At 38.0% G+C, this 27,823-nt stretch overlaps 1 protein-coding gene across 1 annotated transcript; it reads left to right on the top strand.

The window, feature by feature from the left end:
* The first annotated feature begins 52 nt into the window (after positions 1-52).
* On the top strand, positions 53-26,493 carry PKD2L2 (polycystin 2 like 2, transient receptor potential cation channel). Its single transcript, XM_053666455.1, has 13 exons — positions 53-119; positions 815-913; positions 3,444-3,577; positions 4,549-4,784; positions 7,300-7,521; positions 12,474-12,702; positions 14,408-14,589; positions 16,020-16,140; positions 17,065-17,166; positions 18,597-18,661; positions 19,216-19,270; positions 25,847-25,959; positions 26,392-26,493. The coding sequence occupies exons 1-13, from the start codon at positions 89-91 to the stop codon at positions 26,486-26,488; spliced, it is 1,686 nt and encodes a 561-aa protein (XP_053522430.1). The 5' UTR covers positions 53-88; the 3' UTR covers positions 26,489-26,493.
* The last annotated feature ends 1,330 nt before the right edge of the window (positions 26,494-27,823 follow it).

Raw genomic sequence — 27,823 nt, 5'->3', positions numbered from 1 at the left:
GGAGGCTCGCGCAAGCGCAGGAGCCAGGCGGCTCGCGCAGGCGCAGCTGGCCAGGGGAGGTTGAACTGGCCTCCCATCGTGGTCCGCCATGCCTGAGGCGTCCCGTTGGCACCGAGGCGGTGAGGAGTGTTCCCAGACTGGGTGGGACAAAGCGGACTTGTTAATTCCATAGAGAGAGGGCGCTGTAGCCCCATATCTGTTCATATGTGGGATGACCTCCAGCACATTTATCCTTTTCCGCCTCCCCTTACTCGGGGATGAACGGTGACCCCATTTTACAGATTGGAAGACCGGAGCTCTGTAGGGACGTGGCACTCGCTCCTCACCCTAAGCTTGAGCTGGGCGCTGGCATTTGCTGTGCAGTGGCCATTGGTAGACCAGTCTCTGAAGTCCATTGTTGATACGGGGAAATGTAACTTTGACCGACCCCAAGCCTAGTTCTTCCCGCCCCCCCAGGCTTCCCAAGAATCAGTAGTGACTGGCAGAGAAAATGATTAGGGACAGATGTGAGGGGTTTGTTTTGCATTTTGCTTTTTTTTTTTTTTTTTTTCATTTCAAGACAGAACCAGTCCTGTACATCCGCGTTAAGTTAAAAAATTCATTAGTATGCAGTCACAAAATGACTGCCCACTTACCCCAATGGGAAAATGTTAGTAATTCTCCTTCATAACAGTGAGAATCAAAAAATAATCATAAGCCACTGACCTGACTCACACAGTGTAACACTAAAAGTGGCTGTTTTTCCATCATCGTTATTTATACATATTATGAATTACATAATGATGTAAGGAAATTTTTGTTTTGTGTCTCACAGGGATTCCGAAACATAGGCTGCCTTTCAGAAAGGAAGAAATTAGAACCACACTTCAGGAGTTATTACTCTATATTATTTTTTTAATAAACCTATGTATATGTAAGTACACAGATATAGATGAAAATGCTATTTGGACTAAAATTATATGGAGATGAGAAATAAAACGTGGGTTTAACCCATAGGCTTTCAGAATACAGAAATCTCAAAAACTAGTGACACATTTCAGACATGATCTTAAATTCATATATACTGACAGTTTCCAATTCTTAAGGGACAAAACTTTACATCACAGATGTAAGGTACAGCTTTCATGGTCAACATTGATTGAATTAATTATTCCTTTGGGTTAGCTATTCTATCTTAAATGTAAATTATTCCTTTGACTTGGAAGTCTAACTTGATTTCTTTTAGAGCTATACAGGTACATTAGCTCAGTTTCATAGGTCAAACCACAAATGAGGCCAAACAAATTAGTCTTGGTTTCAGCTTTATTCTCTTCCCTGTTCTGTTGCACAATTAATAGTAAAATATGCTTGTGCTGAGTCACAGAACACATATAGGTCAATGCAGATTTTTTAAGGACTGGGAAAACCTGCATTCCTCCTATCTTTGGGTCAATAGCATCGACTTACCAGTATTAAAGAGCAATTTGTCCAACTTACAGTAGATGTAAACTGCCGCGGTCCGGCCGTAGCGGGTCAAAGGGGTCCCACAGGTGAAGGTAGGCGTGGGCGCTGGGTAATAGACGACAACACGCCTCAAAGGACAGTGAAGCTCTGTTCCGTTTATTGCAAGTACAAGTAGGTTTTTATATTTTCATTTTAGGTAGTGATTAACATTTGCAGTATAACATGATCATTTAAGCAGAAAAAATTAATACAAAGGTAATCAGTAAAAGTACGAAAGTTCCCATAGTCTCATCGTCCCAAAGTCCATCGTCTCAACTACTCACCATAGATTAGTTATAATAAACAAAGATTATTTTAACCAGGAGAGCTATTAGTCAGACAATTAGAAGTATCTTATTGTATATTAAAGTTTCTCAGAATTTGTCATAGGGCAAAAGGATACGCTAGATTGAGTAGAGAAAATAGGAAATTTATTATAAGGCCCTTGTGATGTCTAACTTAGCTATCTATCTTTTTTTGTCTAAAATGTTTTTTTTTTGTGTACTATAAATTCTGACTACTAGCTAGCTTTTGTTATTTCTTTGCCTGTCTAGTTGATATATATTCTTATTCAAGGTAAAGGAGGGGCTATTCCTATGTTGCAGGGGGCTTTCAAAGGTACTTCTTTTAAGTTTCTCTAGGAGTTCTTTTATAGACATGTTTTGTACTTTGATTCCCTCTAAGAAAGCAGTGAAATCATCTCCTGATTTCCTAGAGTTTTCTAACTTATCTTGGGTGTTTTTCCAATGATCTGTTACTGATTAAGCTTGAATTCTCAGATCATTCTGGTTGTTTCTTTGTACCTATATTCCCTGACGTTTCTAGTATGATATCATTATTCTGTTCATTGAGCCGGGAAAGGTCTAGGCACACTATCTGAATCACTGCAAGGGTATTCATAATGATTAAAGCAGAAAAGGTCATGATCCCCAAAGCAAGCACAATCACAATAGGTATTGCAGGGCCTTCCATGCCACGTCCACCAAGTTGGAAACTGCTTCCTTGAAGTCTTACACCCCCTCTCAGGACCTTGTCATGGAGAGAGGGATCCAACAGTGGACGCGACAGTGGACGTGGCAGTAAACTTACTGGCCAGACTTACCTCGTTTTGATGTGGACTATATACTGGCAATCATATATCAATTAATTGCTTTGTAAGGGTGAACTTGAGTTGGATCTGAATCACAAATACAACTGTAGCCAATCTCATTAGGGAATTGAAAAAATATAGAACGATCATAATGCCATTATTCAGGGATCAAAAATATGTTTTCATAATAAAAAGAATTGAAAACCTAAATCTCCAAGGACAGAGGATTTGTTTAACATTGTGTACAGTGAAATAATGCAACATTAAAGGATGGCGTAGGCTCATGTGTCATGGATTGATGTTGAAGGTACATGGTTTCTACAAACTAAAGGGCTTCTGGCAAAAAAGTTTAGTCTACACTTAACTGTAAAATCCATCCACCCCACCCCAGAAAGTGATAGAATACTTTTAAGAGCTGTTAAAAATCATATGCTATAACATAGTTTTAATTATTCTGCATGCATTATCTCACTTCTTATAACAAAACTGAGGTACTCAAACTGTTATGTTTGTATTAAAAGTCCATCGTCTCAACTACTCACCATAATTTGCCTACTCTCAATATGAAAAAGAGTCAGCTTGCAGAATAGTATGTGTAATGTGATCTCATTTTTGTAAAGAAATTTTTTCTTTAAAAATGCGCATGCATATAGAAAAATCTGTAGAGTATATGCCAAATCTAACTCTAGCTGTGGAATTACAGGAATCTACTTCCTGTTTTATATATTTCTATTTTAGTCATTATTACTTTTATAATTAGACCAAAAAATTGAATTTCAGAACAAAGTTGGGAACAAAATTAATTCATATTTAATCCTAATAAACTCATAGTTTTTAACCAAAATTTTATACAAAAAATTCTTCTCCTTAGTGACATTTGGAATGATAAACCCACACATGTATTACTTAAACAAAGTTATGTCATCTGTGTTTTTGGACACTTCTGTGCCTGGTGATGAAAGAACCAACTTTAAGTCTATTCACAGGACAGCTGATTTTTGGAAGGTAATGTATCTTGTGACTGTGGATAAAGTAGCTTTAGGGCTTGCACAAACCCATGGCACACGTGGTAGGCCCTCGATACATGTCTGTCGAAGGTACGAGTAAAAGTGAAATCATTTCTTTATATTAGAATCAACCAACCAGTGTTTATTGAGGACCCACGTTCTCAGTGTGATCAAGTTCTTATAACTTCAAATAAGCATTATTTACTGTATTTGGAAAATAAAAATCTTGCTTCTTACGTGAGGGGTTAGGATCCAAAGTTAGTCTATAGTCATGTGTAGTGAAAATTACTCCTAAGAAATGTTTAAATTGCCCTAAAGTGAAATATTTGTGTTTTGGGGTATTCTATACAACCCTGTACTCTGTGTGTTACAGTAATGTAGAGTATATAATAAAGAGTACATATAAAAACATAATTTTATAGTGTTTTTAATTGCGTAAGAGAATCACTCCTTCAACTTTGGGACAGCCTTGTTTTTTCCATTACACTCAGCAAGATGCTTACACTGTGAAGGAAGAGCAATTAAGAAAGACGGCAGTTTTGGGTATCCCAAGTCACGACCATTAGAGCATGCGTAGGGGAGGGGTAGGGAAGGCTTTCCAGGGGTGATGACAACTCAGCTGAGCTGTAAGGGATGAGTAATGGAAGGACATCAGAGGAAGAATAAACAGTGTGTTCTATAGGTAATTCCACATACAGAGCTATGTTTGACATTACAGCACATAAAGTGCCAAGCTGCAAATTAGGTCAAATCATGAATGCCATGCTAGTAATTTGGAATTTATGAAGGAGACAGAGTCATTATCATCATTATCATTAATATTAATGTTGGCTTGGTCAATAATTTAATTTTAATACTCATCTTCAAAATCACTGGTTTTTAGACTCCTGTCGGTAACATGAGGAATATAGGTTCTGTTATATATGACATGAAAACATTTTTCCATAACATCTGTTTTTCTATGTGAAGTTTATGGAAGGACCCCTTTTGGAAGGTCTGTACTGGGACTCACAGTCCAATGACAAAAGCAGTCACATCTACTACGAGAACATACTTCTAGGAGTCCCCAGAGTTCGTCAACTCAAAGTCCGAAACAACACGTGCAAGGTCTATCCATCTTTTCAGCCTTTAATGACTGACTGTTATGCCAAATACACTTCTGAAAATGAAGACATATCTGATTTTGGCCTTAAACATGATCCTGAGTAAGTAGTATAAAATTACACATAACGTATCCTAGCAGCTTACCATTATATCTTTAAACAATTGTGAAAATATGTATATTTTCCAAATCATACCAACAGAGGTCTTGTGTGAATATTAGTATCAAAAGACAACTCAAATACAGTGTTTAGCAAAGGAAGAATGAACTGTTACTTTTTGTTGTTGTTTACCAAATGCTATATTTTCATTTTTTCCTGGTATATAAAGTCTTAACTCATTGGACACAAGGCAAAGCGTCTATTTTTGCTCTTACGCAGTGAGCTACTACGCAGTGAGCTCTTCTGGCTTTGGCCAGACTCACCTCAAACACATCCCAAATGCTCCTTGGGATCTCTAAGAAATATCCTAGGTGCTTAGGCAATCTTCCTCCTTTCTTACTCTGACTTACCTCAGTGATCTCTCTATTGCTGCCATTATTAAAGGGGCAGTAGTTCTCTGCAGGTAGCACTGCATCTGATGACACCTGCCAAAGGCATTATGGCCATTGTTCTCCAAAACGGTGTACAGTTCTAGCTACACATTATATTAAAAATACAAAAGCTCAAAGCCACTGACATCACCTTCCCTTAGCACAGAAGCTGCTGGCATTATTGCTTGTAGGGTCCTATGAAAATCTTAAAGGGCAGATAATAAATCTTCTGTAACTATTTATCAGAAATAAAAATTCTATTTATTTTAGAGAGAATGAAATGGGGGAGAAACACTAACTTGTTGTTCCACCCATTTATGCATTCATTGGTTGACTCTTGTATGTGCCCTGACAGTGGTCGAACTTACAACCTTGGCACATTGGGACAACACTCTAACCAACTCATCCACCTGACCTGGGCACTTCCTACATCTACATAACATGCTTATACTGCTATTACTTGATTTTAGTTTATGTATTATCTCTGTCATGAAAGGTGACTGTCATGTGACCCTCTTATACCACTCTATTACACACACTTCTTATTCCTCTTAGTCTGTAGTTATACCATTTGTTACTTATTAATCACTGTTTATACTATAAATATTAACAATGATTACATCTCCTTCCTTGAACAACCTCCCCTATAACCCCAAGATTATGCCCACATTGCTTTGTAGTTTTTGTTGACTTTTCTTTGTGTGTGTTTTGGGTGTTCTTTAGGACAACAGAGTGCTTGTGTAATTTTTATAAATCTAATAAATTCACAAAGATGGTGACATTACTTTAAACACTACAGTACTATATACTGTTTCCCCTTCAATGAAAAATTACAAGATAAATTATAAATTACAAGATAAATTCCAATTTTAAATTGGAATTTCAAAACTCATGTTAGGTATTCAATATTCCCAATTCTCATAACTACAAATAATTTAAATACCAAAATTAACACTATGAATTTAGAATTATAATAACTTTAATGCCTTAACAACCAAAATAAAAATCAATTTGTGCTTGTTTAGCTACCCAAAATGTAACATTCATTAATTAAAAACATTTAAAAATTGAAACTAGGATAGTGTTGGTGTAACAAATGTTATTGTTTCAATTTAACAATCATGTGAAAAACAGTCAAAAATACAACTATAGAATTTTCATTAAATATGAGTATTTTTTCTTGATGGTGTCACTTTTTCCCCCACTACTGTCAACAAACATGGTATTGTAATAAAAAAAATACAAACTGAGCAGTACATCTCTGGGTGATTGTTCAGTCTGTTTTGGGAACGTGGAATGACTAAAATGAGGAATCAAGGCTTTTTTTTGTGATACACCAAAATTAAGATGAAAGTAGAAAAAATGGAAACAAAATTTAATTATGCACATTTTGCTTTATGTACTTTCATTAAAACAAGATACCTATATAACAATATATGCATTATAATAAAGTTTTTATTTACTGGACACTATATAAATGGTATATATGACCTTTGGAAGACACGCTATGAAGCACCTTTTTTCCCACACTGAGATCTTTCTGAATCAAAACCCTTGGTCTCCTTCTAGTTAAAGGGTTAAGATCTAATAAAACAATAGGGACAAAATGTCAAAGAACAAAATGAGTCATTTTCTGGATTTTAAGCTCTGAGTCAAAAATAGATTTAATTTTTTTTTCTCATAGCAGGCTGTCCACTGTCTTGTCCACAACTACTTAAAAAAAAAACATATACCTTAATTCTTTTAACTTCATCCTGAACTCATTGTCTTGCTTCAAAATTACTCTAATACACCCTGGCTGGGTAGCTCAGTTAGTTGGAACATTGTTCTGATATACCAAAAGGTTGTGGGTTCTATCCCTGGTCAGGGCATATGCAAGAAACAACCAAAGAATACATATAATAAGTGGGGCAACAACTTAATATCTCTCTCCCTCTCTTGCTCTATAATCAATAAGTAAAAAAATTACTCTAATGAACTTAGTACCACTTTTTTTTAACTGCTACTTTTGAATGGAAGTTTAGCTGAAATTCTTAGACTACTTCTCAGTCTTCTCATCTCTCCATTATTCTTTTTCTATCTAACAGATGGAAGTATTCTGCTCCAAGTACCAATTCCCCTTGGCACTGGGGATTTGTTGGTGTTTACCACAGTGGGGGATATCTTTTCACTTTATCAAAATCAAAATCTGACACCAAAACCAAGTTAAATACCCTTCAACTGAACAGCTGGATCACAAGAGGGACTCGAGTTGTTTTTATTGACTTTTCATTATACAATGCTAATGTAAACCTGTTTTGCATCATCAGGTGAGTGACCTGAAATCTTTATATATAGGCAATTTAAAAACCATGCACAGCCCTCACTAGGGTTTCCAGTTTTTACTGAGATTAAAATTAAAACCTTGAGTTCTGGCTGGTATGGCTCAGTGGATTGAGTGCTGGCCTGAAAACCAAAAGGTTGCTGGCTTGATTCCCAGTCAGGGCACATTGCCTGGGTTGCAGGCCAGGTCCCTCAACACAGGCAACCACACATTGATGTTTCTCTCCCTCACTTCCTCCCTCCCTTCCCCTCTCTCTAAAAAATAAAATCTTTAAAAATAAAATTAAAAGCTTTAAAATAAATAAAATGTAGTTCTGCTAATAATGAAAAAGAAGATAAAGGAACATCATAATCAGGTTCATTATTTCAGAATATACTCAAGAACATGGACAATGTTAGTTTTATATTACTAGAGGATATATAATCTTATTTCTTGTCATTCTACAATTGCAATGATCTAACATTTAGTTTTGCTGATTCCTTTATTCAAATAATTTGAACCTATTAATTTCCTTTTAGAATGAACTTTATTATTTTTTCTCAAGAATAAGCAATTTTTATCATGAACAGTATATTAACAGTAGCCAGCATCCTAGAAATGATACAGCAGCTGGTGATTTGAAAAAAATGGCCTCAATTCTTCAATCATTGCCATGTAACCTGGCAAGGGCTCTGCCTCCCAGGACAAGGCACAATACCCCAGCCCTCGATGCTTGGACTCAACCATTTAATTTTCTTTGATCAAGGGAATGCTGGCACATATGATACAAGCAGAAGTTGGAAAGTGGTTTATACATTAAAACTTGCTATCTTGCACCTCTGCCATTGCAGGAGGACATACCTGTGCTAACTTGTTTAATCCACCAGAAGGAAGAGAGACATCCTCTCGTAGAGAAGAACCACCCAAAGAGAAAAAATTCTTTCCATTTAGTCCAATTACATTAGGTCATCTACTTAATCTTGACCATACTAATTGGTTTAAGTCTGGGTTCTAGAATCAAACTCTGACAAAGGAAATAGGATTACTATTTTTGGACCTGTCTGTGGATTGAGTTAGTTTCCTCTAAGTGATCTGGGAATGGCTGGGTACCTGAAGTAATCAGGGTTCTGTTAACAAGAAGTCATGGGATAATAAATGCTAGAGAGGCAGAAAGTAATGTCCACTATCTTCTCAGTGAGTCACTTTTCCCTCGTGAGCCTTACACTTTTTTAAAAAGTATATTTTATTGATTATGCCATTACAGTTGTCCTATTTCCCCCCTTCATTCCCCTCCACCCTGTACACCCCTCCCCCACCATTCCCCCCTTTAGTTTATGCCCATGTCTCTCAAGTTCTTTAGGTTCTCTATTTCCCATACTATTCTTGCCCTCCCCCTATTTTCTACCTACTGTCTATGCTACTTATTCTCTGTACCTTCTCCCCCTCCTCCTCCTCCCACTCCCGTTGCTAACCCTCCATGTGATCTTCATTTCTATGGTTCTGCTCCTGATCTAGCTGTTTGCTTTTGTTTTAGGTGTGGTTGTTAATAATTGTGAGTTTGCTGTCCTTTCACTGTTCATACTTTTTATCTTCTTTTTCTTAGATGAGTCCCTTTAACATTTCATATAATAAGGGCTTGGTGATGATGAACTCCTTGAATTTGATCTTATCTGAGAAACACTTTATCTGTCCTTCCATTCTAAAGGAAAGCTTTGCTGGATAGAGCAATCTTGGTTGTAGGTCTTTGGTTTTCATGACTTGAAATACTTCTTTCCAGCCCCTTCTTGCCTGTGAAGTCTCTTTGGAGAAATCCACTGACAGTCTGATGGGAACTCCTTTGTAGGTGACTGTCCCCTTATCTCTTGCTGCTCCTAGGATTCTCCTCTTCATTTTAATCTTGGCTAATGTAATGATGATGTGCCTTGGTGTGTTCCTTCTTGGGTCCAACTTCTTTGGGACTCTCTGAGCTTCCTGGATTTCCTGGAAGTCTATTTCCTTTGCCAGATTGGGGAAGTTCTCTTTTATTATTTGTTCAAATAAGTTTTCCACTCATGGCTGTTCCTCTTCCCCTTCTGGCACCCCTATAATTCAGATGTTGGAACATTTAAAGATGTCCTGGAGGTTCCTTAACCATTCCTCATTTTTTTGAATTCTTGTTTCTTCATTCTTTTCTGTTTGGTCATTTTTTCCTTCCTTCTGGTCCACCCCCTTGATTTGAGTCCCAGCTTCCTTTCCATCACTATTGGCTTTCTGTGCATTTCCCTTCATTTCAATTAGTTTAGCCTTCATTTGTTCCTCTAATTTGTGACTAAAATCCACCAGTTCAGTGAGCATCCTGCTCACCAGTGTTTTGAACTGTGCATCTGATAGGTTGGCTATTTCTTGGTCGCTTAATTACTGGCTCTGGAGCTTTGAGTTCTTCTTCAGCCATAATGTTTGGTCTGTTCTCGCCTGTTATGTATGAGGAGTGGAGCCCTAGGTATTCACCAGGGCGGGGCCACTCACGTTGCTGGGTTGTGACACTGTATATGTGGGGGCGTGGTCAAAGAGGGGCAATAGTGGTCCCCTCTGCGGCTTCTCACCCCTGGGGCCTGCTCGATTTGTCTCACTGCTCGCTCTTTCGCCTGGTTTATCTGCGCACGAACGTGTGACCGTGGTCTGCCAGCCACCTGGCACCCTCACTGGGTCTGCCTGTCACAACCCCATGCCTGGGATCTGCCAACCGCCACCTGGGTCGGTCTGACCAAGTTTTCCTGCCCAACCCCGCTCCACCAGTCGCTGGCTCCACCCCTCTTACCGTTATGGCTAAAGGGTTCGTTGTTGTTGGACTTCCATATAGTTCAATTTTCTGTGTTTTGGTTGTGTTTTTTTTCACTAAAACTTTGTTGTCTTTAAACTTGGTTGTGCAAGGAGGCATAGTGTTTCCACCTACATACACCTCCATCTTTGCCAGAAGTCCGAGCCTTACACTTGTACTCCAAGTGAGATATAGAACTAGTGCTTATTCTGATTAGGGAACTCTACCCTTGTGCAATAGTTACAGTGAAACACAGCCACGGCCTGTACAATTTGTAAAAATGAATAAAACAAGTAAATTACTTTAAGCAGCCAATGGACAGTATACCTATTATTTTATAGTTCTTCAGGGAATCAGAGCTTTTTACCAACATTATTCACCCTCCCCACTAGTCTGTATCAGGATAAAACGAAGAATACAAATCATTTCTATGTCCAAAATAAGAGTAGAAACATTGGGGTAACTGGCCTAAACACAAATGAAGAACTCCTTGTAATACTAGATTAAGTCCACATTTCCTTTCTCTAGGTTTTATGCTTATTCTCTTTTTTTAAAGATTTTATTTACTTTCAGAGAGGGGGGAAGGGAGGGAGAGAGGGTGAGGAACACAAATGTGCAAGAATCAGTTGACTTTCACACGCCCTCCACTGAGGACCTGGCCCTGCGACCCACACATGTGCCCTGACTGGGAATCGAACCAGCGACCTTTCAGTTTGCAGGCTGGCACTCAATCCACTGAGCCACAGCAGCCAGGGATGTTATGTTTTAAAATGTTATTTTTTAGATATTACAGATTTTGAAACTTTTACATGGTAGGATATCTAATCAGTAGTTGTGAGGAAGCATATTGCTCACACTAAGACTTTATCTACTTGTTTCCCTTTTTGTACATGTATCTGGGAAACTAAAATAAATGCTGTTTTTTTCCTTTTGCTTATTATTTTACACTTCAAATCAAAATATTTTCTTTCACTCCACCCACTTATCCAACACTGCACACCTACTATGTGCAAAGTGAAACAGATAGTTCTTTTCCATTGTTAACTATTTTTTGGCATCACCTTATTCCATAACCAGTAAGATTTGTTACTCTCTTGCTTGTTCCTTAAAGTACTGCCAACTCTGAGTTATCTGAAGTTTTGGAGAACATTAAAATACAGTGAACCTCCAAACCTTTGTGTTGAAAGTCATTCTTGTATTTGCATATAGATCTTTGTATCCAACATCCAGTGCCTAAACTTATCACTTCAGTCCTGGCTGTTCTGGCTCAGTGGATTGAGTGCCAGCCTGCGAAACAAAGGGTCGCTGGTTTGAAGCCCCAGTGAGGGCACATGCCTGGCTTCCAGGCCAGGTCCTTAGTGGGGGGTGCTCAAGAGGCAACCACACATTGATGTTTCTCTTTCTCTCTCCCTTCCCATCTAAAAATAAATAAATATTTAAAAAAAATAAACATAACATTTGCTTTAGTATAATATATGATCTTGACATTTAGAAAGAAATCTCTGATAAGCTAAAGAGAGAGTGTATTTTCCTACTCTGAAGTATTCCAGAATTATGCATTTGGGGGCAGTCCTTGACTAATAACAGAAACTAACAGTATAGCATTTTCTTAAACATATCTCATTCTGCCCTTGCTGGTGTAGCTCAGTGGATTGAGCACGGGCCTGAGAACCAAAGTATCGAGGTTCAATTCCCAGTCAGGGCACATGCCTGAGTTACAAGCCAGTTCCCAGTGGGGGACACACAAGAGGGAACCATACATTGATGTTTCTCTCCCTCTCTCCTTCCCTTCCTCTCTAAAGATAAATGAATAAAATATTTTTAAAAAACGTATCTCATTCTTCTGTGGAAATAAATCAGTATCCCCAGTTATGAACAATCTAAATTCAGAATAGAATGAATGTCTGGCTAAAATCACATCTTACTCTTATTTATCTTGATCTGTGATCACTGTAAATTTTCAAAAAAAATGCAAAAAGTACAAAAAAACAGAGCCATTACAAAGTAAACCCACTAGAAAATTTTCAAATGGAACACATGACCTCAAGAAAATATATTTGTACAAAATAATTGATTGGCACCAATTAGCAATTTCACAATGACTTATGTACTGAAATATAAATGCCTGAAATGCAGTTACTTTCACAAATCTAATTTTACAGATTGGTGGCAGAATTCCCTGCAACTGGAGGAATACTTACTTCGTGGCAGTTTTATTCTGTGAAGCTCCTCAAATATGTTAGCTACTATGATTATTTTATTGCTTCCTGTGAAGTCATATTTTTAATTTTTATTATTGTCTTCGCAACACAGGAAGGCAAAAAAATAAAAGAATTCAAGCTTGCCTATTTCAAAAGTATTTGGAACTGGCTAGAATTACTACTTTTGATAGTAAGTATATATTCACAAGTATGGTTGAAGGGACTCATACATTAATTCATCAATAAGAGGGGCATAAAAAGAAAGTTTCTATTTGTCAGGGCTTATTTTAAAGGCTCCAAGTAGCGATCATAAAATGAACTGTTGCAGCACATACTAATGGTACCTCCAAAAGGGAAACGTCTATTTTCCCGCTTGGTTGGGTCCTCAGGAGGACCAGCACAAACCTAAAGGAATAGGTGATTCCATAGGCATTATGATTTATTGAATGTGCATGCACAATAGGTTTCACCTACCCCCACATAAACATGTATTCCTTACAGGGCCTCATCTTGAAAATCTTGGATCTTTTGGGACAAGGTCCTTTAAAATATACTCCTATGTTGCCTAAATCTGCTTCCCTCCTCACACTGACTTCTGAAATAGCCAAAAGACAAGCCTCCACAAAATACTGAAGAGGAAGGAGTTTGAGCAGCCAGAGGGTAGCTTATGGGCAGAGAATGTCAGGATAGGGAAATAGTCCCTGAAGGAAAAGTTCAAAGACTGCCCATCCTGGTCACTAAACCATACTAATAAACAAAGAGAAGTAGGCAGGGCTGGACAAATGATAAGAGCTTGCTTTTAGGACCAATACACGTTTCTGGCTTCTACTATCTTTCACCCCTACTGGGCAACTTAGTATATAAGCCTTGTTTCCCAAAACCAGATTGCAGGTTTACTGGAGTCAGAAAATATACCATCTACCTTCCCCGGCATCCCAGTAATGTTTAACATATGGTAGGCACAGTGTCAAATGTTTAACAATTTGAGTATTTTAGGCAAGGGAAATCAAGAAAATTTTCATGAGTTATAAAGCTCAGATACCTAGTTCTGAAATCTTCTGAAGTTAAGAGCTCTAGAAAGGTTTGTTTTTAAAACTGTAAAATTTCCTCCTTGTAGTGGTACATGGTGGAAATACTGAACTTTTAGGTATCACATGGTTAGATGGGACAGAAACCCTTATGGCCTCATCAGAATGACATAATCACTGTACACGTTTGTGCTTCATGGCCCAAAGAAACAGACGGATAGATTAGAATGGCAAGATCAGAATTCTTCTACTTTATGACTATGTTACCTTACATGTCTACCATATAAAAGCCTATGTTTAACCTCTCCCACCCTTCTGTTGAACTTTTCATGAACTTTTTCATGTGCTTCTTCACAGGATGCAGGGGATTTAAGAGGTAGAAATAGCCTTTAATTTAACCCTTCTTTTTTTCCCCATATAGTTGTTTTTTGTGGCCATTTTCATCAACTCATACTATAATATACAAACTTTACGGTTACTTAAACCGCTGTTAAAAAGTACTGAGAAATATCCAGATTTCTATTTTCTTGCACACTGGCACATTTATTACAGCAATATAATTGCTATTACGATCTTCTTTGCATGGATAAAGGTATTTATATTTTATTATACTAGATATGACAGAAAAGATATTTATTAGGTATTGAAATGGGAACTTAAACTACAAAGTCATGAAAAAAAGAATATTCTTGACTTTTAAGTAATTTTAAAAGGAGTTTAGCCTTGTAATGATTGCTGGCAAATCCTCAAATATTCCTATCATTAAGCACCTCCTTTAATTTAAAGCAGATTTCTTAAGTTAATTTAACTAAATTTTAAGTAATTATAATATTTCACATTCTATTTCAATTAAATTTTCTCTTTCAGATATTCAAGTTCATAAGCTTTAATAAGACCATGTTTCAGCTGTCATCAACCTTGTCCCGCTGCATCAAAGACATAGTAGGACTTGCCACCATGTTTTTTATTGTGCTCTTTGCTTACGCCCAGTTAGGATTTCTTCTTTTTGGATCACAGGTTGACGACTTTTCCACTCTCCAAAATTCCATGTAAGCTCTTAGTATAAATGTATTATATTTTCCAATTTATAACAAAAAAATCATGGAATGATCTATGATAAGTAGTAACATAAGCTTTAATAACAAACTTGGTTTATTTTCACTGATGGCCAAATATGTCATACGGTAGAAATGGTCAGGCATTGAAAGATCCAAATGGATAGTGAAATTGGTGTTTTAAGAGCTACTAGGTCAACCTGGAAAAATTTTCATTTCTTAAATAAACACAACACAAAGATAAAAGACCAAGTTAAATATTGAAACAGAACCTCTTATTCTCCAATCCCAAAGAGAAAAAAACACCTGATTTGTTGTGAAATTTTGATCTCCTTGCAATTCAGCACTTCTCTTTTTATTGTACATAAAGAACATGACAAACCAGTATTAAAACCTGGACAAGTACTCTACGCATGATCTAATAAGATCTTAAGTACTGGGGATGAAATTCGAGATAACTTTTTGAGTCCTAGAACTCCAACTAGCTGATTTCTTTGAAAATATTTTATTCCTTCATTGTGGATAGTTCATATGCCCCCTTTATTGTGATTGGCTGAAGCAACAAGGAACAAGAAGTGTTATTCCTTTTGATTGACAAATCATGCAGTATCTATGTACTTTTAAAAATTCCTTCTCAGATTTCCCCTTAAAACAAGGAACTCACACACAGAACACGCCCCTGGTATGTGTGGCATTATCAGTGCAAAGCAATGATGAGAGAGTAAGACACCGGGGTAAGAAATTCTATCTCTACTATAACTATGCTCATTCAAAACCATAATTTCTTAATTTTCCATCTTTAAAATTAAAAATATGAAGGTTTTAAATATTTTTAAGTGCTATTTCATATCGAAACAAGCTTTTATAGTTACTGAAGAGAATAAAATAAACTCATGTTCGAGGAACATTACCAGCATTTGGTTGAGATTTAGCAAGTGACAGAATTGTTGGTATCGTTATAAAAAGAGCAAAAACTAAACATATTGATATTATAAGCAACTTTAGGGCTCTTGGGTCTAGGTACAGGTTGAAAATGACTTACTGGACAAGGTCGAAGTACACTTAAGGTTTAGAGGGCACAGGAATAACTAAAATGGCCACTGCTAAGATCAGTTGGTAAAAAGTTATCTCAAGGTTCAAATCTTGTAGGTAAACACTGGGTGTAGGTAAACACAGTTGTTAAATAAATTGAAGCCCAACATTTCCTGGACTACCTGTTAAGCTATTGAGGCACCTCAAGTCTGGCCTTCAGGAAATTTTCTACATCTGGCTTTATAGACCTCTCTGCCAACATAACTAAAGCCAGAGAGCAAATGCCAGATGCAGCTGAATACTTCCTAGACACACTGGTAACCCCCATCAGTTGTCATGTATGTATAAAGCAATATAATATTTTCTGATGTTTTTCTTTCTTCCCATCAAAGATTTGCACAGTTTCGAATTGTTCTTGGGGATTTTAATTTTGCTGGTATCCAGCAAGCCAGTCCTGTCTTGGGACCCATTTACTTCATCACCTTCATCTTTTTCGTGTTCTTTATCCTGTTGGTAAGAATGACCATGTGTTTGCTTTTATGCTTCCATTTTTTAGAATAAAAAAATCAATGATTCAGAAGAAATTAAAGTATCACTGCTTAGATGTCAGTGCTTTATAGACTTAAGAATGGTGTAGATTCCTAGTATCCAGTGTCTAAACATTTTCAACTTGTCCTACGGAGAACGTGATCACCACAGTTACCATCTATCTGGGTGTTTATTGTGTGCCAGAAATGTGCTAAATCTTTTACAAATATAACTTGAACGTCCCAGGTCCCTCAAGCCACAGACATTCCATACCAGCAGGTATGAATCAGGCCATTAATATTCTGCCCACAATGCAATGGCTGTGGCCCTCAGAGATAAAAGTTCACACCTGTGATGTTTAGGAGTCTGCAGGATGGGTGTCATATGTGCTCAGGACCTGCTCCTCACTTCCATGAAAACGTTTGTTGTTATAGACAAAAGTCTTCACAGTGACCTAGCTGGACCACAGTGAAAACTGGAGAGGTGGGCTGTGGGTAAAAATATCCCTTCCACAGTCGTTTGTGTTACCTGAATAGTAGTAGTCTAAGAGCCTCAGTAAGATTTGCATTTAAACTTAGAATTAAAAAAAAAACAAAACCATCCTTATGAAACATAACATTCATGAGTGTTCCTCTGATATGTAATATTGATAAGTTAATGTAATACAAGTAACCAGTTCATATACACTACTTTAAATTCTGCTTATTTACCATAAACATATCTGCCCAGGTCCACACACTACACAGCAGTACCCCACTATACTCCATCAGAGTCTTCTTAGCCATCTCTCTGTTACTGACCATAGGAGTTACTTTTAAATTTTGAATCTACTTTAACAAATTCCAGCACTTGTTAAAGTCACTAACATTTAAATTTTTATTGAAATAATTATTTGAATATTTCCCTTAGAACATGTTCTTGGCAATAATTAATTATACCTATTCTGAAGTGAAAGCTGATTATTCAATAGGCAGAAGGCCAGATTTTGAACTCGGTAGCATGATTAAAAAGGTATGTCAAATTCTTTTCCTACTTAAAATTCTAAGAGAAATCTTGTTCAGTTTATATACTTGTGGTTTGAGTAACACCCCCAAGTGACAGGGGGGTTTGGGTTTTGTTTTTGTGGGAGCATTTTTGGTGGGGGTTATTCATATTTGTATTAACTGTGGCCAAAATTATTTCAGTTTAATGTATCAAATAGTAATTGCAAATACTAAGTGCAAAGGCGCTGAACAGAAGTATCTTTTCCTACAAAAATTTTTCAGTGTACATGCTGGCAAATCTATAAACTACCTAAACTCAGAACTCCACATGCCCATCTTCCTCACTTTCCTATTTCTGTCAATGACAATACTCATTCCTCAGTCACCCCAGGCTCAAAAACCTTGAACTTATTTCCCTGTTCCTTATTCAATCTATTGCCAAGGCTTGTATGTGAAGTTCATCTCTGTAGTCTTTGTTCATGTTTGTGGAACTTAAGGGCACTTTGAATTCTAACTGCCACGACTATCCTAGGGCCCTTCTGTACAGTAACATCTTCTTACCTGTTCTAGCCTCTTGCCTGTGCCGGGCCAGCTCCGAGCATATCTCTTCTCTGCTCAAAATTCCTCAAAGTTCCCCTGGGCCTATCAAAATAAGTCCAAATCCTTTACTCAAACATTCAGGGCCCTTTTAAAGTCTCACAGCCCCAAACTATCACAATCCACTACCACCTGACTACAGAATTTCTACTTCCTATGCCTCCATTTATAGTATGGTGCTTCCCAGTCAGTGTCTTAAGCACAGTGCTATCTATATACTGTGCTTGCTGTCCCCTTCTCCTCTGCTCATGCCATTCTCTGACCCCAAGTATGTTTCCTCCACGCGCTCTCTCTCTCTCTCTCTGACATTCTCTTCTTGATAGAGTGGAATCTTCTCTGCCTGCTTGACACTTACCTCACTTTGGGTCATAGCAGCATCATGTGCATGCACACCATCCTGCCCACCTCTGCATACCCACAGCTTTGCACTTAACATGAAAAATGTCCTAATGGTGGGTATAGGATTTAAGAACTCTGTCTGAGAACTCATCTGTAAAAGAAAACTGTTAATATGCCCCTTACTGAGTATCCTTGTGGTTTCCTCTTTTATCTCCATTATGTTGGTTATATGCATTAAAGTCTTAAGAACTTTACTGCAATAAATGTTAATAACACTTTTTAAAGATTTCTTCCTCAAGTTCAGGTGAGATGCCCACAGGAGAATCCCATTTACTTTTCACCAGCAGGCAGAACCCGTAGTGCCAACAAACTGAAAGAAGGATACATCATAGCATTTACCTCTACCTTTTTTTAGAGTAGCAGTCCCTAGAGATAAGCACTTAATATGTCCTTTACCTGAACCAAAAGTGAATATAGGATATATTTTTGGTGACCTTTTAAACTATTTTTAATTATGTCCAGAGTTACAACAATGTCCTCGAAAAACTCAGACTAAAGAAACCTCAAAAGGATGAAGATGATAAAGGGTAAGATGACTTAAAATTTTTAATTTACCATTTTAAATCTCTATATTGTATGAGAAACTTACATTGAGAGTTAAGTTTTGATAGCAAAACCACCACCATCCAAAGTACTGACTTTGTCTTGAAACTGTAAGCTAATGTAAAAGTAACGTAAGGTGTGCCATGCTACTAATACAGCTGAACAGAAGCTGGGCAAGAGAGTGAAGTCCCCCTAAAAAGGTAGGGAACAATTTCCGTCTACATTAGGTACACTCATTTAGCTATTGAAATAAAACAATTTTACCCAAAATAATTAATAATACACTTAACCTTTATTAAATTATTTTGTTGTCAAAATACTTCCGAAACCCACACCTCTGACAATGGGATATCGTATAAACAGTTTCTTATAGCTAGGGATATCTCTGGGTAACTTATCAATAACCACGTTTTCCAAATTAGTATTATCAGAAAAGAACAGAAATACGATTCTGATCTTTTCCGTAAATCTGATTGTATTTTATGCTGGCACTTCCTTTTTTACTGACATATGCCTCTAATTTCTATTTTACACTCAGTATAAAAAGCACAGATTTGGCTGAAGAAGCCAGAAGAAAAGGCTTTGATGAAAATGTAAGATTTTAATTTTCTCATAAAGAATTTATAGCTTTATTAGAAATATGCTTAGAGCTCTGGCTAGTATGGCTCAGTGGACTGAGTGCTGGCCTGTGAACCAAAGGGTCGCTGGTTCAATTCCCAGTCAGGGCACATGCCTGGGTTGTGGGCCAGGCCCCCAGTTGGGGGTGTGCAAGAAACAACCACACACTGACGTTTCTCTCCCTCTCTTTTCCCTCCCTCTAAAAATAAATAAAATCTTTAAAGTAAAACAAAAAGAAATATGCTTACAAAAGCATTCTGATTTAGAACTGAAGTTTCTTTTTTCAGAACAGTAGTTGCTCCAATTATTTCTCCAATTATTTCTCTCAGAATCCAGATCCTTGTTTAGGACAAATCATTGGGATTCCAGATGCTCCCTCTTTCTTATTGGTGCTCTTAGCCAGATACCCTGGTCCTACCACTGTGCACTTGCTGTGGGATAATCACACAGGGTTTAGAGAGTATACTCTATTGAAATGATTATATAATTTTTCTTTTGTAATCTTAAATGTGATAAATTACTTCAATAATTTTTATACTTAAAAATTGTAACATATTCAGTAAATGACTCAATACATATGTGTTTAAGAAATAATTATAAAACACACGATATATGCAAAGAAGAAAATGTAAGCCAAGGATTTTTATATCCAGCAAAGCTGTACTTCGAAGCTGTGGGGTTTTTTTTAAAGATTTTTATCCATTTATTTTTAGAGAAAAGGGAGAAAAAGAGGGAGATAAATATCTATGTGAGAGAAAAACATCAACCAGCCATCTCACCCCACACGCACCCCAGTGGGGACCAAACCTGCAACCCAGGCAATATGCCGACTGAGAACTGAATCAATGACACTTTGCCTTGCAGCAAAATGCCCAATTAGCCATACCACTGAGGGCTCAAACAGTTTTGAACATGCAACAAGTCAGGTAATACTGTTGTATTCCTGAGGATTCTACAAGAGGGTCAGCTTCAGCCAACGAGGAGATAATTGGAGAAATTTTGCAAAAAGGAAGGAGGGAGAAGGTATAAAGTAGAAAAAGCTGACTGGCTCATATATAATAGCTAAAAGTCTAAAAATGATCATTGTGTTAATAACCAAGAAGAAGAAACTTTAGCATATTTAAGAGTACAATAATAAATAGTAAGAAAATTTGTATTTAATGATTAAGAAAACTTTTTTTCACATTTTAACCTCTCTGAAATCAAGTAGTGCCTTATGGTTAACAGTATGTCATACTTTAATTGGCAGCATTTTTACTAAGTGGTACATAAAATAACAGTGCATCTTACAATAGAATTCACCTCTCAGATACAAGGAAATATAGTAACATGATTGAAAATATAATTGGGGCCCTAACCAACATGGCTTAGTTTGAGCATCACTGCAAAAAGCGAAAGGTCACCACTTCAATTACAAGTCAGGGCACGTGCCTGGGTTGCAGGCCTGGTCCCTGGTTGGGGTTTGTGGGAAAGGAAACTGATTGATGTTTCTCTCCCTCTCCTTACTCTCTCTAGAAATAAATAAATAAAATACTTTCCAAAATTAAAAATGTATATAATTGGGTAGGAGAGAGGAAGGAGATGAAGAGGAAGAAATTACAAGCTAATTTTCTTGTTGAACTTGTTTGGTTCCTTGTTAAGGGAACAACAGCAAGAAAGGAAGGACCCATAGGGCATAACAAAATACATGAAGAAAAACAAAAATACCTGAAAGGGAAGTACTAAAACAAAAAAGAGAACAGAAAGTGTAGCACAAAGTAAAAGACATAAAATATAACCATAAGACAGTATGACACAACCATGACCACATATATATCTGACATATCAGTAATGGCAAAACAGAGAATAGGTCAAGAAAAATAAAATAAAAAGAAACCAAAACAATATAATGAACAGGTGATCTTACATATGTATTAAACTCAAAATACACCTTCTTTTTGAAAACTCGTTCATTAAAAATGATCATATATTGGGCCACAAAGAAAACCTCAATGAGTTGTGGGGGGGGACTTCCGCCAAGATGGAGGCATAGGTGGAGACGCTGTGCTTTCTCACACTACCAAGTTTAGAGACAACAAAACATTAGCAACAGAAAACACAGCCAGAACACAGAAAATTGAACTTTTTGGAAGTCCGATAACAATCGAATGCTTCAGCCTAACCGGTAAGAGGGGCGAAACCAGCAGCTGGCAGAACGGGTTTGCACAGGAAAATTCGGTCAGACTGATTCAGGCGCGTGGAACCCATGCGTGGGGTTGCAAAGGGCCGACCCAGTGAGCGACCAGTGGATCCGGCGAGGGTGAAGGGTGGCGGGTTGACTGTGCTGGCACATTCCTGCACAGATAGACCAGCGAGGGAGTGGGCAGTGAGACAGGATCTAGTGGGTCCCAGCGACGGGAGACCGCCATTGCCCCTCTCTGACCCCACCCCCGCATACAGCATCACAACCCAGCGACCCCGCCCTGGAGGCCCCACCCTGCCCCTAAGGCTCCTCTCCTCATACTTAATGGGCACGAACAGACCAAAAATGGCTCAAGAAGATCTCAAAGCCCCAGAGCCCATAACTCTAAGTGGTGAAGAAATAGGCAAACTTTCAGATGCACAGTTCAAAACAATGGTGATCAGGATGCTCACAGAACTGGTTGATTTTAGTCACAAATTAGAGGAACATATGAAGGCTAAACTAATTGAAATGAAGGGAAATGCACAGGAAACCAATAGTAACGGAAAGGAAACTGGGACTCAAATCAAAGGAGTGGACCAGAAGGAGGATAAAAATGACCAGAAAAGAATGAAGAAACAAGAATTCAAAAAAATGAGGAGAGACTTAGGAACCTCCAGGACATCTTTAAACACTCCAACATCTGAATTATAGGGGTACCAGAAGGGGGAAAGGAACAGCCACCAGTGGAAAACTTATTTGAACAAATAATAAAAGAGAATTTCCCCAATCTGGCAAAGGCAATAGACTTCCAGGAAATCCAGGAAGCTCAGAGTCCCAAAGAAGTTGGACCCAAGAAGGAACACACCAAGGCACATCATCATTACATTAGCCAAGATTAAAATGAAGGAGAGAATCCTAGAAGCAGCAAGAGCTAAGGGGACAGTCATCTACAAAGGAGTTCCCATCAGACTGTCAGCTGATTTCTCAAAAGAGACCTTATAGGCAGGCAAGAAGGGACTGGAAAGAGGTATTCCAAGTCATGAAAACCAAAGACCTACAACCAAGATTGCTCTATCCAGCAAAGCTTTCATTTAGAATGGAAGGATAGATAAAGTGCTTCTCAGATAAGATCAAATTCAAGGAGTTCATCATCACCAAGCTCTTATTATATAAAATGTTAAAGGGACTCATCTAAGAAAAAGAAGATAAAAAAGATGAACAGTGAAAGGACAGCAAACTCACAATTATTAACAACCACATCTAAAACAAAAGCAAGCAAAAAGCACAGCTCGATCAGGGGCAGAACCATAGAAATGAAGATCCCATGGAGGGTTAGCAACAGGGGAGTGGGAGGAGAAGGGGGAGAAGGTACAGAGAATAAGTAGCATAGACGGTAGGTAGAAAATAGATAGGGGGAGGGCAAGAATAGTATGGGAAATATAGAATCCAAAGAACTTGAGACACATGGTCATAAACTAAAGGGGGGGAATGGGTAGGGGTGGGGGGTGCAGGGTGGAGGGGAATAAAGGGGAGAATAGAACAACTGTAATGGCATAATCAATAAAATAAAAATTACAAAAAAAGAAAAACTCAATGAATTTCAAGTAGTCAGGTAATTAGTAGTCAGGTTAATATAGAAAAATATTCTCTGAAAACAACATAAAAACATATTAATGAAATTAGAAAATAAAAATATTGAAGGCCCTGGCCGGGTAGCTCAATTGATTGGAGCATCATCCAGTGACCAATCTCCAGCACCAAACTTCACAAACCACTTATGACATGTTTGATCAGTCCCAGCACCTTCTTCATACACTGCACACATCTTCCTTTCAGTTGTTTTTACCTTTGTTGAAATAATGAAGCATAATATGCTGAAATGTTGCTTATTTTCTTCAATCTTCAATCTTAAAATGGCTATCCAAAAATTCACAAACTTTGGTAAGTTTTTTGTTAAATGCATGCAGATATGGCAGCTGGCACAACACACTCTAACAAAAATGTTTCAAATGAAGTAAAGACAACTAAATGCTACTAGAGCCATCATATGGGAAAAAACTAAACAAACTTTTTGGCCAACCCAATAAATTATTGTCCTACTACTTTACTGAATCCTCTCATACATTTTCAGTTCATTATACACCTAGAAAATTTAAGGGAATCACAGAGGTCATCACTACCATTTCCTTTTTAATTCTTATATATTCTCATTTATTTCCAAAGAAGACATATAGATGGTCATCAATAGGTACATAGTACAGGTGCTGCAGAGAACTTCCATCTGCAGAAGCAATGCTGAGAAAAGAAAACAAACCCTAGTGTCCTCCATCCTCTCATAAGGAGGAACCTAACAAATCCAGTAGCAAAAGTCTGAGGAATAAGTTCTCAAAGCCTGAGACACAGCATCACAGAGGAGAGAATGTAAGAGGGTAAATTTTGAGTTGAGAGACATTAGCTACATAATTGGCCGTTGCCCTTTTGGCTATTTACTACACACATTTGAACTTCCATAAAATGACAATAACTATGTCAAGTTTCCACCTAATAAGATACGACTATCTTTTATACAAGGTACTCACTCTCTCCCCAAAAAGGGGGAGAATCCCAATAGTAATTGTATCCATCCTATGATATTAATGCCTTTTCTACTCAAATACAAATTCCTTAAGAATCTGATGTATAAACTACAATGTTTATTTTTGGACATGGAAGTATTAGGAGCACACCACCCAAGATTTCCCAGGCTCCAAATACAGCCCTCTCTGCACTCATCTTGTGGCTGCAACCAACTTGCCCTTGAGAATTAGGATCAGTCACCTCAGTCAGTACAATATTTGCCTGCTGGGTCAGTAGCCTGAGGGATCCCCAATGGCCAGGTGGTAGTCTCAAATTCTTAAGTCAATTGTTTGTGTCCCTTGGTGGAAGGCTATTTATGAGCTTGTTCCTTTGGCCCTCCTCTGCTACCAGGGACTCATCACTTAGGGTCCAATCAGAAAACAGAAATACACTAGGTAGTTTAAAAGGTTTGCTACAAAGAATTCATTTCTGAGGTATTAGAGACTATAAGAGCCAATGTGGAACACTAGGTTAACCCAGACACAACGGTAAAAGGCAGCAAGCCTTTTACAGGGAAGAGGTGGGAGGATTAGAACCTAGGGGCTTGGAGGAAATGCCCCAAAGACATACTGCTGTGCCTACCATTTTCCTATGACTGTCAAGGACGGCTTTCTGAGATCAAGTGATGGTTGAGATGGGTTTTTTGAAAGGTGAGGCAAGTTTATCAGACTCAGTCTATTCAACCCATATTACTCTGCTTCCACATTATAATAGGCTTGGTCATTTAGAAATAGTTGTGGGACCTACCACTTTTTAAACAGCACATTAAAGTGCTAGTAAATATGTCAAAACATGGGTACTATATTGTGGCCAAAATAAAAGTAGAAAGACTGAAAGCCATCCTTTCCTACTTCAAATATGTTGGTGTAAAGACAAACACTATCTGATGGTTTCTCTGGTCAGAACAGCACACATTTACCAGGTAAACAGTGCAAACTTAGGCACCACCACACACTCTGAGAAAGGTAGTGAGAGCCTGTATACAGGGACCCACTTTGCCACTTAGCGCTACTGCCAGAGCGGGCAGTATCATACTCATTTACTGACAAGTATTTGAATCACAACTGGCTGCACTTTCCTCTTTCCCTCTCTTTCCGGAGCTGCCCTTATACCCCATAATGTACAAGGCAGTTTTTCTAAAGTTAGGTATTTGGACACTAAAAGTGGACAGCAGTGAGGCCAAAGCACAGGAAGGACTGTTGAGGATCAGAGGAGTAGTAACAAGGAGTAGAAAATTCTTGTAGTAACAAGAATTTTCTGGTATGAGGAACCCATATGGGGCTAAGTAGACAGATTGGAGAGCCCAGGTTGATGCAGTAATTATGAGGAGGGGATTGGGATGGTTAGGTAAGACTGCAGGAGTCTGGCTGAGAAGCAATTGGGTGGGCAATACCCACAGATGTACTTTGAGGCACATTTGCTTCATTCGAGAACAAAGGTACAGAAATAGCTCTTGCCAAGTACAGAATGAAGACAACCATGAAATAAGTCAGCTGGAGATGCAGAGGGGAGGATGCAATGAAACGAGAATAAGCTGATAATTATAATTTTAAAATTCCCCAACTCTGCCAACAGCTCTAACACCAGGCCCTCTGAAGGGACTGCTGATGCACAGACCTGAAAACTGGCAAGACAAAAAGCCAGTGGGGCTCAAAAGCACAGCCCTGGAGGGTATGGTTTCAGATTCTCAAGCTTGTGATGATTGTGTGACAAGCCTGAAATAGAGAAAAATGTGAAGATTGCAGCCTAGGCTTTTCCTCTAACTTGACAGGAGATTCGAAGTGCAGAGCAGATGAAAAAATGGAAAGAGAGGCTGGAGAAAAAATATTATTCTACAGAAATTCAAGATGACTACCAGCCTGTCACTCAAGAAGAATTTAAAGAGTGAGTATTTGTTCTCGCCAGGGTACTGTGGGATACACGGCATCAGGACTGGGCACTTGAGTTACACACAATATTTTCCTGAACACAAAACCTATTCTGCTAAGATGCCACTTTTCTTTTTCTTTTTTTTTTTTAACCCAACTTTAAACAGAATGCAAAAGGCTTCATTTGTTTAAATGTAAGAGTGAGACCAACTGCTTTTACCCTTATATCTCTAAATAGGAGCTGTCATTCATACTTGGTATACATAGCAAATACTGTTCTCCACACAACTTTAGAATATTTGATTCCTGACTGACTAGGAATGTTGGGGCAGCTTCAATACAACCTTTCCACTCAAAGCATTTCACAACAGGCACTACTAACCTGCTGTTTCTTCATGCACAAAATGTTATTGACTCATTCTCTGCTTCTTCCTATGTTATTCTGTAGCCTGTTTTTATATGCTGTGGAGCTGGAGAAAGAATTACACTACATCAGTTCAAAACTAAACCGACTGATGAGAAAGGTCTCAGCTCTACCCTACTGAGTGAAGTGGAGGTGAGAATCTATGATGCAGTCATTGCATATTTCTAACCAAGATTCATTCCTGTACTGAATTACTTCCTAACTGGCTCCCATTTCCAGTTACTTTAAAAGCACTAAGCCACCCATCATCAAACTATTGCCAGAGTCACTAATAATCATCATCAAACAAATTCCAGGCCTTAAGTGCCCCCCAGTGGGATCTACTGTACAACCTACACACATTACAACATGCCTCTAACATACAGGTTTACACAGAGATTTCATAATTATTACTGAATCCTAGGAGTGTGAAGAGAAAGTAGAAAATAATGCTTTTAGTTCATGGGGCAGGTCTCTAATTAATAGTTTGGTAAGCAGGCCAAGACAGTTTTCCAATGCCCCCTGGAAGGGAAGAAGTGTGGGTGCCCTCATCATACACTACATTCCAACTTCCTTTAACCAGGTAACAAACCCAGAGGAATCTGCAAAGCCATCAATAATGGCTCAAGTAAAATAATCTCACCTCCATTCTTCCCAATCTGAAGTCTCCTATAAAAAGCCAGTGTTAAAAAAACAAACTTTCCAACCACCTGTACAAATTTTATTAATCTCTTCAAACTGGAAATTTGAAAACTAAGATGGTTTCTAAAGTAACACATCTAAAGTTTCCCAAAAGTGCTTCCTTAACCACTTTAAAAGCTAAATATACTCTAAAAAATAAAGGGCAAGATAGAGTGTCAGGGTTATACAAAATCAAGTTGTTAGAAAAGTATAAATCTGTATACTTTTCTATACTGCAAAAGCCCCTGGTTAGATGGTTGGAAAGTTATGTATGTATGTATAGCTGGCATTTTGGAAATGGGAAGGAAACTCTTGAAGTTACATAGGCCTCCTAGAAGAACTTTTTGTTCTCTTAGGCCAAGCCAACAGCATCTGACCATAGTACTCAACACCCACAGCCCTGCTCAGTAATCCCTGGATTTTAAAACCTGAATAAAGGAAACTTTAAATCTACCCACTTTCCTCAAGCCAAGCTCTTCTCTTAGAGACTGTACATCAAGTTTCCTTAATAAGAAAATTCACTGCAACTAGAAATGCTGACTATTCATTCTCTCTGCACCTTCTCCCTACATTCCCACAAGGCAATAGACAGCATGGCCTCTCCCTGTCTCGCCACTCCCCAGAGCTGTAGCCAGCCAGGTGGTTCACTAACCCTGTTGTCCCCTCATACAGTCCCAGGTTGGGGTGATTCAAATATAGCCTAAGAACACTAAGACACAGGAACATGAAGTTTTTTCCTTTTTTAACATCTAGAGGGAAAAAAAAGCAAACATTTACAATGACTTAGAACATTCAA

This window comes from Artibeus jamaicensis, unplaced genomic scaffold, assembly GCF_021234435.1.
Source record: "Artibeus jamaicensis isolate MK-2021 breed Jamaican fruit bat unplaced genomic scaffold, CSHL_Jam_final contig_456, whole genome shotgun sequence".
Taxonomy (NCBI): domain Eukaryota; kingdom Metazoa; phylum Chordata; class Mammalia; order Chiroptera; family Phyllostomidae; genus Artibeus; species Artibeus jamaicensis.
Note: the sequence above shows the minus strand (reverse complement) of the source record. Positions and strands in the feature narration are given on the sequence as shown.